This window comes from Hemiscyllium ocellatum, chromosome 1 (genome assembly GCF_020745735.1).
Source record: "Hemiscyllium ocellatum isolate sHemOce1 chromosome 1, sHemOce1.pat.X.cur, whole genome shotgun sequence".
NCBI lineage: Eukaryota > Metazoa > Chordata > Chondrichthyes > Orectolobiformes > Hemiscylliidae > Hemiscyllium > Hemiscyllium ocellatum.
The window spans coordinates 75162143-75175046 of record NC_083401.1 but is presented as its reverse complement, the minus strand read 5'-3'; the positions used below and the strand labels follow the sequence as shown (position 1 = coordinate 75175046).

At 40.9% G+C, this 12904-nt stretch overlaps 1 protein-coding gene across 2 annotated transcripts in view; it reads left to right on the top strand.

Annotated features, from left to right (window-relative positions):
* The window catches only part of LOC132811253 (ADP-ribosylation factor-like protein 15), a 294790-nt gene that overhangs the window by 91213 nt on the left and 190673 nt on the right, over positions 1-12904 (top strand). For both annotated transcript variants that reach the window (XM_060822807.1, XM_060822797.1), the window contains exon 2: positions 7417-7561. In XM_060822807.1, the coding sequence (XP_060678790.1) occupies positions 7417-7561 (145 nt within the window). The remainder of the gene's footprint in view (positions 1-7416; positions 7562-12904) is intronic.

Genomic DNA, 12904 nt, shown 5'->3' with positions numbered 1-12904 from the left:
TTCAGTAGCAGAACTGTGTCTACAAGATGGACTGCAAAAATTTGTTCAATATCCTTAGACAGCACCTTCAACCCACAACGACTTCTTTCTATTACATAACCGGAGTAGATGCATAGGAACATCACACCTGCAAGCATCTCTCTAAGCCACTCACCTTGCTGTCATTGTTCTTTTCACTTGCTGGGTCAAAATCCTAGATTTCCTTCCTTTATGTCATTATGGGTCTACCCACAATAGATAGACTGTAGTGGTTCAAGAGGCAACTCATTACCACCTTCTCGAAGACAACGGGTAATAAATCAAATAATGGTCAGCTCATATTTAATTCCTTTCAGTTGGCGACAATGACAAAAGATTACAGAAACATATAGGGGAGAAGATTAACAGCTAACATTAGTTTGCTCTGCTTTCTATCAGAATAAATGGAAGTTATTTTGAATTGTTAGAATTTGGTTGTTGCTGGCAAGGTAAACCTTTCTAGCCTATCTTTAATTGTCATTGAAGAGATGACATCCATGTGATGGAGGTATATCCTTACTGCTGTAAGGAGGGGAGTTTCAGAATTTTGGCCTTATAAAGAAACAGCACTAGAGTTGCAAATTAGGATGATGTTTGCTTTGGAAATTGAAGGTGGCTGGTGTTACTGTGTATCTGCTGAACTTGTTGTTTTAGGAATAGAGGTCATGGGTTTGGAGGAAGCCTTGGTGTCTTGCTACATTGCGTCCTGTGGAAAGTGCACACTACTGCCACAGAATGTTGAGGATGGAGTAAGCGAACACGAAGATAATGTGAATGGAATACTTGGTGACGTTTTACTGAATTGTATATGCTATTTCTTTCTGCAGTCTTGCATGAAACCATTTCAATTAGTTTATTCTGAACTTCCATTAAGTTTATTTAGTGAAGAAGAATGAAAAAAAAATTAGTTTGTCGGCAAGCCAATTGGATATATAGAACCTTTGTGATTTATACAGGGAGCAACTACAGTGTTGCATTTCAACTTTATGCCCAAAGTTAGATCAAAACAACAAATTGAACAAAAGTTGGCAATTACTTTTAAAATGAAGTTCAAGATTTTTCATTACTTTTAAAAACATTTTCAACAATCTAAAACACAATTTACTCTGAATATATTACTTGACAAAAAAAATCAAGAATGAAGTGCATTTATATTCTTTTTGTCGTCCAATGCATTTAACATGATTTTAGTCGGAGACCAACTGGGAGAAGAGTTTAACAGAAAAGATGGTTGATGTACATTGACAAATGTTTAAGGAAATAGTTCATGATTAACAACAAAAATATATTACAAGAGGGAAAGGGGAATAAACCAACCATGTTTAAAGAGAAATTAAGGATTGTATCACATTGAAAGAAACATATACAACGAGGCAACAGTTATTCTGAAACTAGAGAATTGCAAATGTGTAACAAAACAGTCATCAGAGCTGACCAGAACAATAGTAAATAGGTTGAATGTAAACTTTGTAGGTAAACTGGCAAGCAATATTAAAAAGGATGGAGAGTTCCCTTAAATATGTAAAAAGCAAGAGGGATGTCAAAGTGAACATAGGCTGTTAAGAGAATAAATGTGAGGAAATAATGGAGAGGTAGAAAGTGCCAGAGGAGTTGAATAAGTACATTGCATCACAGCCTTCATGGTAGAAGACATTGAGCATTGCAAAAATAAATAAAATTAGAAAATCAAGGAGTAAGGGGAGGAAAAAATACAACAGAATACACAATACAAGACAACTGTGCTGGAGGAAAAGGAAACTAATGAGGCCAATGGCTGATAAGACCCCTGATAGGTTGTCTCCTAGGATATTAAAGGAATTAGCTGCAGAAATGTAAATTTGTGACCAGTGCAGCCACAAAGAATCTTTTAAATCCTGGAAAGGTCCCAGGGCTGGGTAATTAAGCACATTAAGGGCTGAGATTGAGAGATCATTAAAGGAATCAATGTTACAGAGGTAAGCAGTAGAGTTGAGTATCAAATCAACCATGATCACACTGAATGGCCTAGTACACTGAGCTACATGTTGTACATCTGCTCCTACTTACTTGATTTCTCTCATTCCCTTCTTAAAAATCACAAATGTCACAATGGAGAAAGAGGCCATTCAGCCAACAGATCTGCACCAGCTCTCCAAATGTGTATTGTGATTTTGTGCCATTCTCCTGTCTCTTCCCCAAATTCTTGCACACTGGATGATTATCTAAGTTGATACAGTAGCCATTTGAATGCCTCCATTAAACTTAGTCCCACCACACCTCCAGGCAATGCAGTCCAGATCTGAACTACTTGTGTGAAATAGTTTTTCTCGTCCCATGTTTGCTGCTTTTCCAAATCAACTTCGATCTGTGTCCCCTTTTTCTTGATCATTTTAAGAGAGGGACCAGTTTCCCTCTATCTACTCTATACATCCTGCTTGACTTTAAATACTTTTAAGAGGCATTTAGTCAGACACGTGAACAGGCAGGAAACGGAGGGGATACAAATCAAGTGCAGGCAGATGGGATTAGTTTAGAATGGCATTGTAGTTGGCACAGAAATTGTGGGTTGAAGGGCCTGTTCCTGTACTGTACTGTTGTCTGTTCTGTTAGATTTGTTCTTAGCCTTCACTTCAAAGCAAACATACCCAACTGCTCCAGCATGTCCTCATAACTGAAACTTCTTATCCCTGGAACCATTTTATTCCTCTCTGTCTTCATACACCCAGTCAAACATATGTAAAGAAAAAGAAGTAAAACAATCAGCTCATTGAGTCTGTTCCTCCATTCAAGAAAATCATGGCTGATTTAATTGTAACCTCATCCATATTGCTGTGGACCCCTGATAATCTTTCTACCACTTGCTTAACAAGAATCTAACTACTTCAGCCATAAAATTTTCACTGCTTCTGTCCCCTTCTCAGGAACGTTGTTGCAAAAGATTAAGACACTCAGAAAAAGAATTTAGCCTCATCTCTATTTTAAATGAGTAACCCCTAGTTCTGAACTCTCTGTCAAGGGAAAGCGTCCCATCCACATGTAATTGGTCAATACACACGAGGCTCTTACAATCAAAGCACCTCTTAGTCTTCTGTGTTCCTGAGGATACAAACCCAGCCTGTTCAACCTTTTCTGATTATTAGCTGCGTATTCAGGTGTAGTGAACCACCTCTGAATTGCTTCCAGCACACCTACAGCTTTCCTTAAAGAAAATGACCAGTACTGTGTCCAGTATTTCAAATGGTCTCTAAGATTGCCTTTGTCATTTCTGTCTCTTAAAAACACACACACACACACACACACACACACACACACACACACACTATCTGAGTCTAGAGGGATCATATCTAATTTGTGTAATTGGCTAAGGCCTGACTTCAAGTTTCACCTGTTCCACAGATGTGTAATAATATACAGGTATCTGAAAAGGTTGATTAGACTACCATATGTACCTCCTGCAGGTAAGCCCTACAACTAAAATGACTGACCTCCAAGAATCGCAACAACTTCTTTCGCTTTCGGTATGACACCCACTAATGGAAAGTTTTCCATTGACCCCAGTTTTGCTCGTGCTCTTTGATGCTACTCTATCAAATGCTGTCTCGACGTAACTCTCATCCGTTCTGGAATTCTGTTTTTTGTCCACATTTGAACTAAGCCCATAATGAGATAAAGGAATGGCCCTTCTGGAACCTAAAATAGACATTAGCAAGCTAGTTATTGCTAAGGAAGAGCTGCTTGTTAGCACTACTTAAAATTTATTCGTTTGTGGTACATAAGCATCACTGGCTAGCCAGCATTTATCGTCCAACTCTAGTTGCTCTTTCGTGGTGAGCTGCCTTCTTGAACTCCTGCATCCCTTTGCTGTGGATTGACCCACAATACCATTGGGGAAAGAATTCCAGGATGTTGACCCACCGACAGTGAATGAATGATGATATGTTTACAAGTTAGGGTGGTGAGTGGCTTGATGGGGAGGGGGTGGATCTTGCAGGTGGTGGTGTTCCCATGTATCGCTGCCCTCGTCCTTCTAGATGGAATTGATCGTGAATTTGGAATTTGCTGTCTGAAGACTTTTGGTGAACTTCTGCAGCCCATCTTGTTGAAACTGAGCATTCGGAGTTGAGAGAGTGGAATACTTGTGTATGTAGTACCAATCAAGCAGGCTACTTTGTCCTGGACGGTGTCAAGCTTCTTTAGTGTTGTGGAGCTGCACTCATCTAGGCAAGTGGGGAATATTCCATTACACTTCTGACTTGTGCCTTGGAGAATAGGTGGACAGGCTTTGGGGAGTCAGAACGTGAGTTACTTGTTGTAGTATTCCTAGCCTCTGACCTGCTCTTGAAGCCACTGTTTTTAACGTATGGCGAGTACAGTTGAGTTTCTGGTCAGTGATAACCCCCAGAATGTTGACAGGAGTTTCAGTGATGGTAACACCATTGAATGTCAATGGGAAATGGTTAGATTGTCTCTTGTTAATGATGGTCACAGCCTGGCATTTGTGTAGCATGAATGTTACTTACCACTTGTCATCTCAGGCCTGGATATAGTCCAGATATTGTTGGATTTGAACATGGACTGCTTCAGTATCTGAGATGTCATGAATGCTGCTGAACATTGTGGAATCGAAGCAAACATCCACACGTCTGACCTTGTGATGGAGTGAAGGACATTGAAGCAGCTGAAGATGGTTGGGCTGTTGATGATCCCTTATATCACTTTACTGACAATTCAGTGTAAATTGGTGGGATAGTAATTGGATTGGCTTGATTGGATTTGTCCTGCTTTTTGTGTACAGGATGTACCTGTAAACAAATTTTCCTTTTTTCACTTTGCTGGGTAGCTGTCAGTGTTGTAGTTGTTCTGGAACACCTTGGACAGGTGAGCAGCAGGTTCTGAAGCACACATCTTCAGTACTCTTGCCAGAAGGTTGTTAGGGCCCATACTCTTTGGAGTATCTAGTGCCTTTGGCTATTTCTGTGTACTTCAGTTTTTTGTTGATCAAATCCATCAGCCACCCTGCAATGTAGCAGTTTCATTATGCTGTGTGCACTGAGGCCAGGCCAAGAGATAGGAACGGGACTGCACCATTCAGCCCCTCAAGCCTGCTCCGCCTTTCAATCGGATCATAACTGGTGCACTATTCCTCGCATCACTTTCCTGCTATTTCACTGTAACCCTTCATTCCCTGACTTATCAAGAATCTCTCAATCTTCGCCTTAAATATGCACAAGGACTCTGCTCCCATAGATCTCTGTGGTAAAGAATTCCAAATACACTCAACCCTGTGAGAAAAAATTCCTTTTCATCTCTTATTTGGCATCTCTTTATCCTGAGACTATGCCCTTGATGAACTGTTGAAGAATTCCCCATAACCTAGAGTGGCTGTCTGTCAACTGACAGATCATGATACCCGAAACATGAGTGAGATAAAAACGGTTGGATGGTGGAGACAGTGCAGCTGGAGCTACAACAAGGGAGAGGTAGAATCTGGAGGAAAAGCTCTTATTCTGTCTTCTCCTCTCATCAAGCAAGTCCACAGCTGTGACTTATATGGATTATTTTAGAACATAGAACAGTACAGAACAGAACAGGCCCTACAGCCCACGATGTTGTGCCGAACATTGATCCTCATGTAACTTAAACCTAATGTACGAACCCTCAAATTTTTGTGACCATATGCATGTCCATTAGTCTCTTGAATATCCCCAATGACCTTGTTTCCACAACTGCTGCTGGCAACGCATGCTCTCTCAACTCTCTGCGTAAAGAACCCGCCTCTGACATCCCCTCTATACGTTCCGCCAAACAGCTTAAAACTATGACCCCTTGTGTTAACAATTTCTCCCCTGGGAAAAGGTCTTTGGCTATCAACTCTGTCTATGCCTCTCATTGTCTTGTACACTTCAATTTTGTCTCCAGCATTGAGTTTTCAGGGACTGTTTGAGATTACAAAAGTGAATTTATGCACCATAGCCATGTATTTTGAATTCTGATGATCAGGTGATCTGTTTTTTTTCTGGTGTTGGGTGCAAAGAGCCTGTTGGACAGAACAAGCCTGCAGATCCAAATATGTAGTAACACCATCTACGTACAGTGATTTGAGTGAAACATGGAAATTTAAAATAATTGAGATAGCATATTATTCCCCTCTTGCTGCAATATTACCTAGAAGGGGTGTCTGCAGCAGTGCAATTGAATTCTAATTTTGGTAGACTATGCATCTTGAGTAGTTTGAAACAACAATTTTTTGTCACCTCTTCAAATCCTGTTTCTGTTCTTGCCACAACACTGAAACTGCTCTTGCAAAGTTAGAAAATATATTCTTCCTCAGTGACCTCCACCTCATTGTCAATCTCTCCTTGTTCTTTACAACCTGTCTGCAACCTTTCACAATAGCATCATCCTTGATGTTTCTCCTTAGTTACCCAGAAGAATGGTAATAAATTCACTTGATTCTTTTCTTTTTCTGTTCAATTGCAGCCAGAGAATCTCCAGAAAAAGCTTTTCCTCTCCCTGTTTATTTTCTCTTGGCTTGTTTTCAAACCTTCAAGGCCTTGCCCCTTCCTATCTCTATCATGTTATCTAGCTCTACAAACCTCCAATCTCTGTGCTCCTTGAGTTGGTACCTCTTGTGTGTCACTGGGTTTTTGTTCCAATAGGCCACGATGCATTCAACTGACTAGATGTTTTGCTCTGAAATTTGCTCCATAAAGTTCTCTGCTCATTACTTTGCTCTCTCCTTTATGATGTTCTCTAAAACCTACTCTTTGACCAAGCTAATGGCACTCTGTCCAAGTAGCATCAATGTTGGAGCATTGATTTAAAGGTAGACAGAGTAATGTGTTTCTAAATGTTGTATACACCTGATCTTTGGGGAGTCATCTGATTGTGCTGATCTGATTTAGTGGGATTGGAGGGTGGAATTTGGAAAGCAGAGGAGTAGAGTTGAAACACAGGAGCTTTCCTATAGGCTCAACAGTTCCGAGATCGAAAAATGATGTGCTCCAATGCTTGTTACCAGTAGATGGATATAATTAAAGTTTAACTACTTTACGTAAAGCAGTTTACAATACAAATGCGGGTGCCGGAACTCTAAATGTGTACGTTATATTGGAAAAGTACATGTATGATATGAGTGGTGCACTAATTTTAATGAACAGGTAAGCAATGTGTTTTTTTTAATTTTAATGCCTTAATTTGAGAGAGGGCCCTGTTGTGGCACAATGGTAGTGTTCCTATCCCAGACTGGGAGACCTTGGATCAAGTTTCACCTGCGTCAAAGGTGTGTAATAACATTTCTGGACAGGTTGATTAGGAAAATGGATTAATAAGAAACTTAGCTAGAGTAAATGTAGCTTTCTTGTCACAATCCAGATGTCCAAACCAACAAAGATTAACAGTGTTTATCTTTTCCATTAGTGTTTCCGAGCATTCTGCTGCAAAGGACCACCATCACCAAGAACTGAATACGATGTTGTTTGTGTAGGCCTTACAGGATCTGGCAAGTCAAGCTTGCTAACACAACTCTGCAGTGAGAGTACAGACAACATCATACCCACAACAGGTAAAATTAAAGCAGAATTGCAGTAGCTGTGTGAAATGCTGTCATGTAAATTGACCTCTGTTGCAAAGTCAAAGTGAGGTATTTTAAGGTAGCACAACCTTTTATAAATGTTAGTGGTAATCTAAGTCTGCTATTTAAGATGCATTTGCACTGACTTTGAGACTCTTGAATCCTACATTCCTTCAAAGATGTGACATTCTATTCTTAACTTTTATTTTTATCTGCTGATTATCCTGTTTTGTTTCCCCTCTTCAGTATTTTAGCTTGGACTCTTCACTTTACCATAATAATTCAGTGTAAACTCATTGTAGAGTACAAGTTGCCCTTTGAAGCCTTTTGCTGTGCAACGGTCAAAGATTGGTGAATTAGGCCTTTGGTCTTTTTATTCCAGTACCCCTTTTAACATTGGACCATTTAGTTAATATTAACATTATTAAAATAATAACTCTACGGCAGAGAGGTGTTCTAAATGTAAAAATCCGCAGATGTACTTCGTAAAATTACAGACCAGATTCATAAAACTGTGACTTTGAAATGCTGAAAATACTATAATTAATTAGCAGGACTGCTCAGATGAGCTGATCAGTGGCAAAGGGAATTAATCTGGATAAATGTGAGGTGATACACTTGGGCAGGACAAGCAAGGCAAGGGAATACATGATGAATAGTCAGATCGTTGGAAACACCGAGGACTAGAGAGGTCTTGGTGTGCATGTACACCAGTCCCGTAATTTCACGACAGTTGGATAAAGTGGTTAAGAACATATATTGGGTCCTTATCTTTATTTGCTGAGGCGTAGAATTTAAGATCAGGGATGTTATGCTGGAACTGTGTAATTGGTTAGACCACAGCTAGAGTATTACGTGCTGTTCTGCAATCCACATTACAGGAGGGAAGTGATTGCACTGGTGAATGTGCAGAATATGTTCCCTGGGCTGGAAAGTTTTTGGTATGAAGAGAGGTTGGATAGACTGATATTGTTTATCTTGGAGCAGAGAAGATAGGAGGGGTCATGATTGAGATGTATAAAATTGAGGGGCATAGGATAGACCGGAAGAAACATTTCCTTTCAGAGGGATCAATGCATGACCAGGGGAATTATTTAAGGGAAAGGCAGAAGAGTTTAGTGGGGATGACGAAAATTTTTTTTCAATCCAGAGAGTGGTGGGAATCTCACTGCCTGTACGCCTGTTAGAAGCAAAAACCGTCAGAACATTTAAGAAGTATTTAGATGTGCACTTGTCTTATATGCCTTGGCAGCACAATGAACCAAGTGCTGGAAAATGCTATTAGAATGGTGAAGTGGCTGTATTGGACCAGCATGGACACGATAGGGCCTTTTTTTGTCTTGTAGATCTCTGAATGTAGGTCTGATAGTAACTGAAAGAAGCTGAGTTAATGTTTCAGGGCACCTTCAACATTCATTGCCTTCACTGATGGGGAGTAGCACTGTGTGTGTACCCAACTATAAAATGCACTGTAGAAATTCACGAAGGGTCCCTCAACAGGTTCCTTTCCAAGCCATGCATCATCCTAAATTGGAACTATATTGCCGTTCCTTCTACTGAATCCTGGAATTCCCCCTTTACTGATATCACGTATAATGGACATGGGCAGGAAATGCTGGCCTGGCCAGAGATGTCCACATTAATGAACAAATTCTTTCTTAAAAGAAATATTATTTAGATCTCCATAGAGTTGGCTTTCACACGTGAACTGTTCATGGACCTTTGAGCTTGATGGCTTATTTGCCAGTTTTGGCCAACAATGTAGCAGTAGCCACACTTCAAAAAGTGTATTGTAGGTTGTATATAGCTGTGACATTTGTCTCAAAGGAGAAATTGCAGGATTTTCCTGCTTGGATTACCTTTACCCTTTCTTGTACCACATGTTACATTCCCAACTGTTAACCGATAATGTGTTTTTGGTAGTGGGCGTATTTCTCAATTTTGTCATGGTTAATATGCCCTTGGCCATCTTCCAGGGCAAATGTCCAGAAACTGTTAACTCAGCTCTGTCACCTTCAGTGGAAGCTAATAACATATGATAAATGCCACCATGTATCCCACTGTTTATTGGGTAATACAAGCTGAATGGAACTAAAGCTGAAATATATATATTCACCAGGCAGCATCTTCAGTGGGTAAGCTATTACTTCCATGTAAACATACTTAATGTTCCCAAAGAGGATGCATAGACCAGGAAAGTATCATCCGTGATTAAAGGTATGGAGAGAGTGCTTAAATGGCCATGGTGAAAAGCTCAATATCTTTGAAAGATCCCTGTTAAGAGTTCCAGCATTGCAGAGTATCCATCACTTCTGTGAATCAATTTTGTGGGTAATGTTGTATTAGAAATTTTGCACATTAATTGAGAGCAAACTAAATTATGTTGATCATCTCTGTTAAACCTTTCCTGGTGATTATTGCTTTATTGTTTCTTTTGAGAGCTGCAAATACTGTCCTTTGAGCCATTTGTGGAACTGATCTCTCCTCTTCTACCATTTCACGGCACTCCTAAGTTTGCTGTATCAAATTATCTTCACTCCCATTGCATGATGATCAGGTTTTATGAGAGATCTCTTATGCCATAAAGTGTAGCATCCCTGATAATGAACCAGAAACTCTGGGGATTCCAGTTCCACACCAAGTCTTTCAGACCAAAGGAGGTGCATTCATAATTTGGACAAATAATTTGATTATCATCCCGCACATCATACCAACAAACTCCAATGGCAATGAGAAAGGTCAGCCCTGTTGCCTGAAGAAGAAAGGTTGGGTAATTTGGGCCTATATCCATTTGAGTTTAGGAGAATGAAAACTGACTTATCAAATGCCTCAGGATTTTAAATGTCTTAGTTAAGGTTGATATTGAAAGGATGGTTTCACTTGGGAAGACGAATGTGAGAGGACACAGTTTAAACATAAGAGGCTTTCTAATTAAGGTGTAAATTTGTTGTCCTTTGTGTTTACTAGTCTGTTCAGAGAGCAGTGGAGACAGGGCCATTCAAGACAGAGTCAGATTGGTTCTTGACTGACAAGATAGTCAAATGATTATGACCGATGACTGAAACCATGTTGACTGGTGGAAGAACCCATCCGTTTTTGCATGGGGGAAGGAGAGATCACATCTGGAGTCAGATGCAACCTGAATGAGGAGTGAGTTCAGGAAATTTGGAGGCAGTGTGGGAGAGAGGTGCTTTTCGCTGCTTTTTTTTTGGCATGGATTGTGTGAGATATTTTCAACAAGCTAGATTGAGGCCCTGGATCAGGGGCCAAGCATGACAGAATGACAGCACAAGTAAACTGTAACTTCATTGGCAGTAGCCACTAATTTGACTATATTATGTTACTTTCAGATTGAAGGTAAATGAGGGAAATATTTACTGGTTACAAACGAAAAAACCAGTAGGAAATTTTTAAAAATCGAATTCGGAAAACAAAGCGAATGCAGGGTCAGGTGATGTGTCATTCCTGCATGATGTGGGAGCTGATTGATTCCATTGTGGTTCATAGTGACTACTTCTGTAGAAAACGCTGGTTGCTTGAGGAATTCTGATTCTTACCTGATGAGTTGAAGTTTGAGCTTCAAACGCTCTGACACTTCAAGCAGGGCTGAGTTACCTGGATGCTGTATTTCAGGAGGCAGAGCTCCCCTTAGATTAACCATCTTGGATTCAGTCAGTCGTCAGGCACGGGAGGGTGTGACTACGAGCGAGGCAGGTAGAGGAATCCAGGAGGTAGTATTGAAGTAGCCTCAGCCCTTCAGCTAGTCTAACAGGTTTGAGATTCTTGCTTCCAGTGTGGATGAGAATGTGGGCTGTAGAGAGGATGTACAAACTGTGCCACAGAGATCCAATCAAGAGGGGAGAGAAAAGAGAAATGTGGTTGGAATCAGGGATAGCATAGTCAAGGGAATAGACAAAGTTCTCTGTGGCCAGTGTCATGAGTCCTCAGGTTGTGTTGATGGGTTACCAATGTCAACCCCCAGAATGTTGGTAGTGAAGTAATAGTGATTGAATACCATGGGGCTGTGGTTAGATTGTCTCTTGTTGGTGATGGTTATAGCCTGGCATTCGTGTCAGCCCAAGGCAGGATATTGTCCAGAACCTGTAGCATTCGAACATAAACTGTGTCAGTATCTGAGGAGTTGCGAATAATGCAGAACGTTGCAGCCATCAGCGAACATTCCCACTTCAGACCTTACGATGGAGGGAAAGGCAATGATGAAGCAGCTGAAGATGGTTGGGCTGAGGAACTTCTGCAGACATGTCCTGGAGCTGAAATGACTGACCTCCACCAATTACGACCATGTTCCTTTGTGTCAGGTATGACGCCAACCACTGGAGAGTTTGCCCACGATACCCATTGATTCCAGTTTTGCTAGGGCTCCTTGATACTACACTCTATCAAATGCAGCCTTGATGTCAAGGGCTGTCACTCTCACTTCACCGCTGACATTCAGCTCTTTTGTCCATGTTTGCACCAAGGCTGTAATGGTCAATAGCTGAATGACCCTGCTGGAAGCCAAACTGGGCATCACTGGTTGGGTTGTTGCTGAGCAAGTGCTGCTTGATAGCACTGATGATGACACCTTCCATCACTTTACTGATGATTGAGTGACAACTGATGGGGCAGTAATTATTAGGGTTGGATGTGTCCTCCTTTTTATTTACAGGAAATACTTGGGCAATTTTCTGTATTGTCTGCTAGGTATAATTGTAACAACTTGGAACAACTTGGCGAAGGGAGTGACAAGTTTGGAGCATGAGTCTTCAGTTCTATTGCTGGAATGTTGTCAGGTCTTATAGACTTTGCAGTATCCAGTGTCTCCAACTATTTCTTGATATCACGTGGAGTGAATCGAATTGGCTGAAGGCTGGTAATGCTAATGCTGGTGACCACTGGAGGAAGCGAGATGGACCATCCACTCGGCACTTCTGGCTGAAGATTACTGCAAAAGCTTCAGCCTTCTCTTGTGTGTTAATATGCTGGGCTCTTCCATCAGTGAGGAGGGAGTATTTGTGGAGCCACCGTCTCAGTGAGTTATTTAATTGTCCACCATCATTCATGACTGGATGTGGCAGGACTGCAGAGCTTAGATCTGATCCATTGATTGTGAGATTGCTTAGCTCTGTCTATCATTTGCCATTCTGCTGTTTGGCATGCATGTAGTCCTGTTTGTTGGCTTCACTGGGTTGACTCCTCATCTTCAGGTATGCCTGGTGCTGCTCCTGGCATGCCCTCCTGCACTCTCATTGAACCTCCATTGAACCAGGGTTAATCCCCTGGTTTGATGATAATGGTCGAGTGGGGGATATGCTGGGCCCTAAGATTACAGAT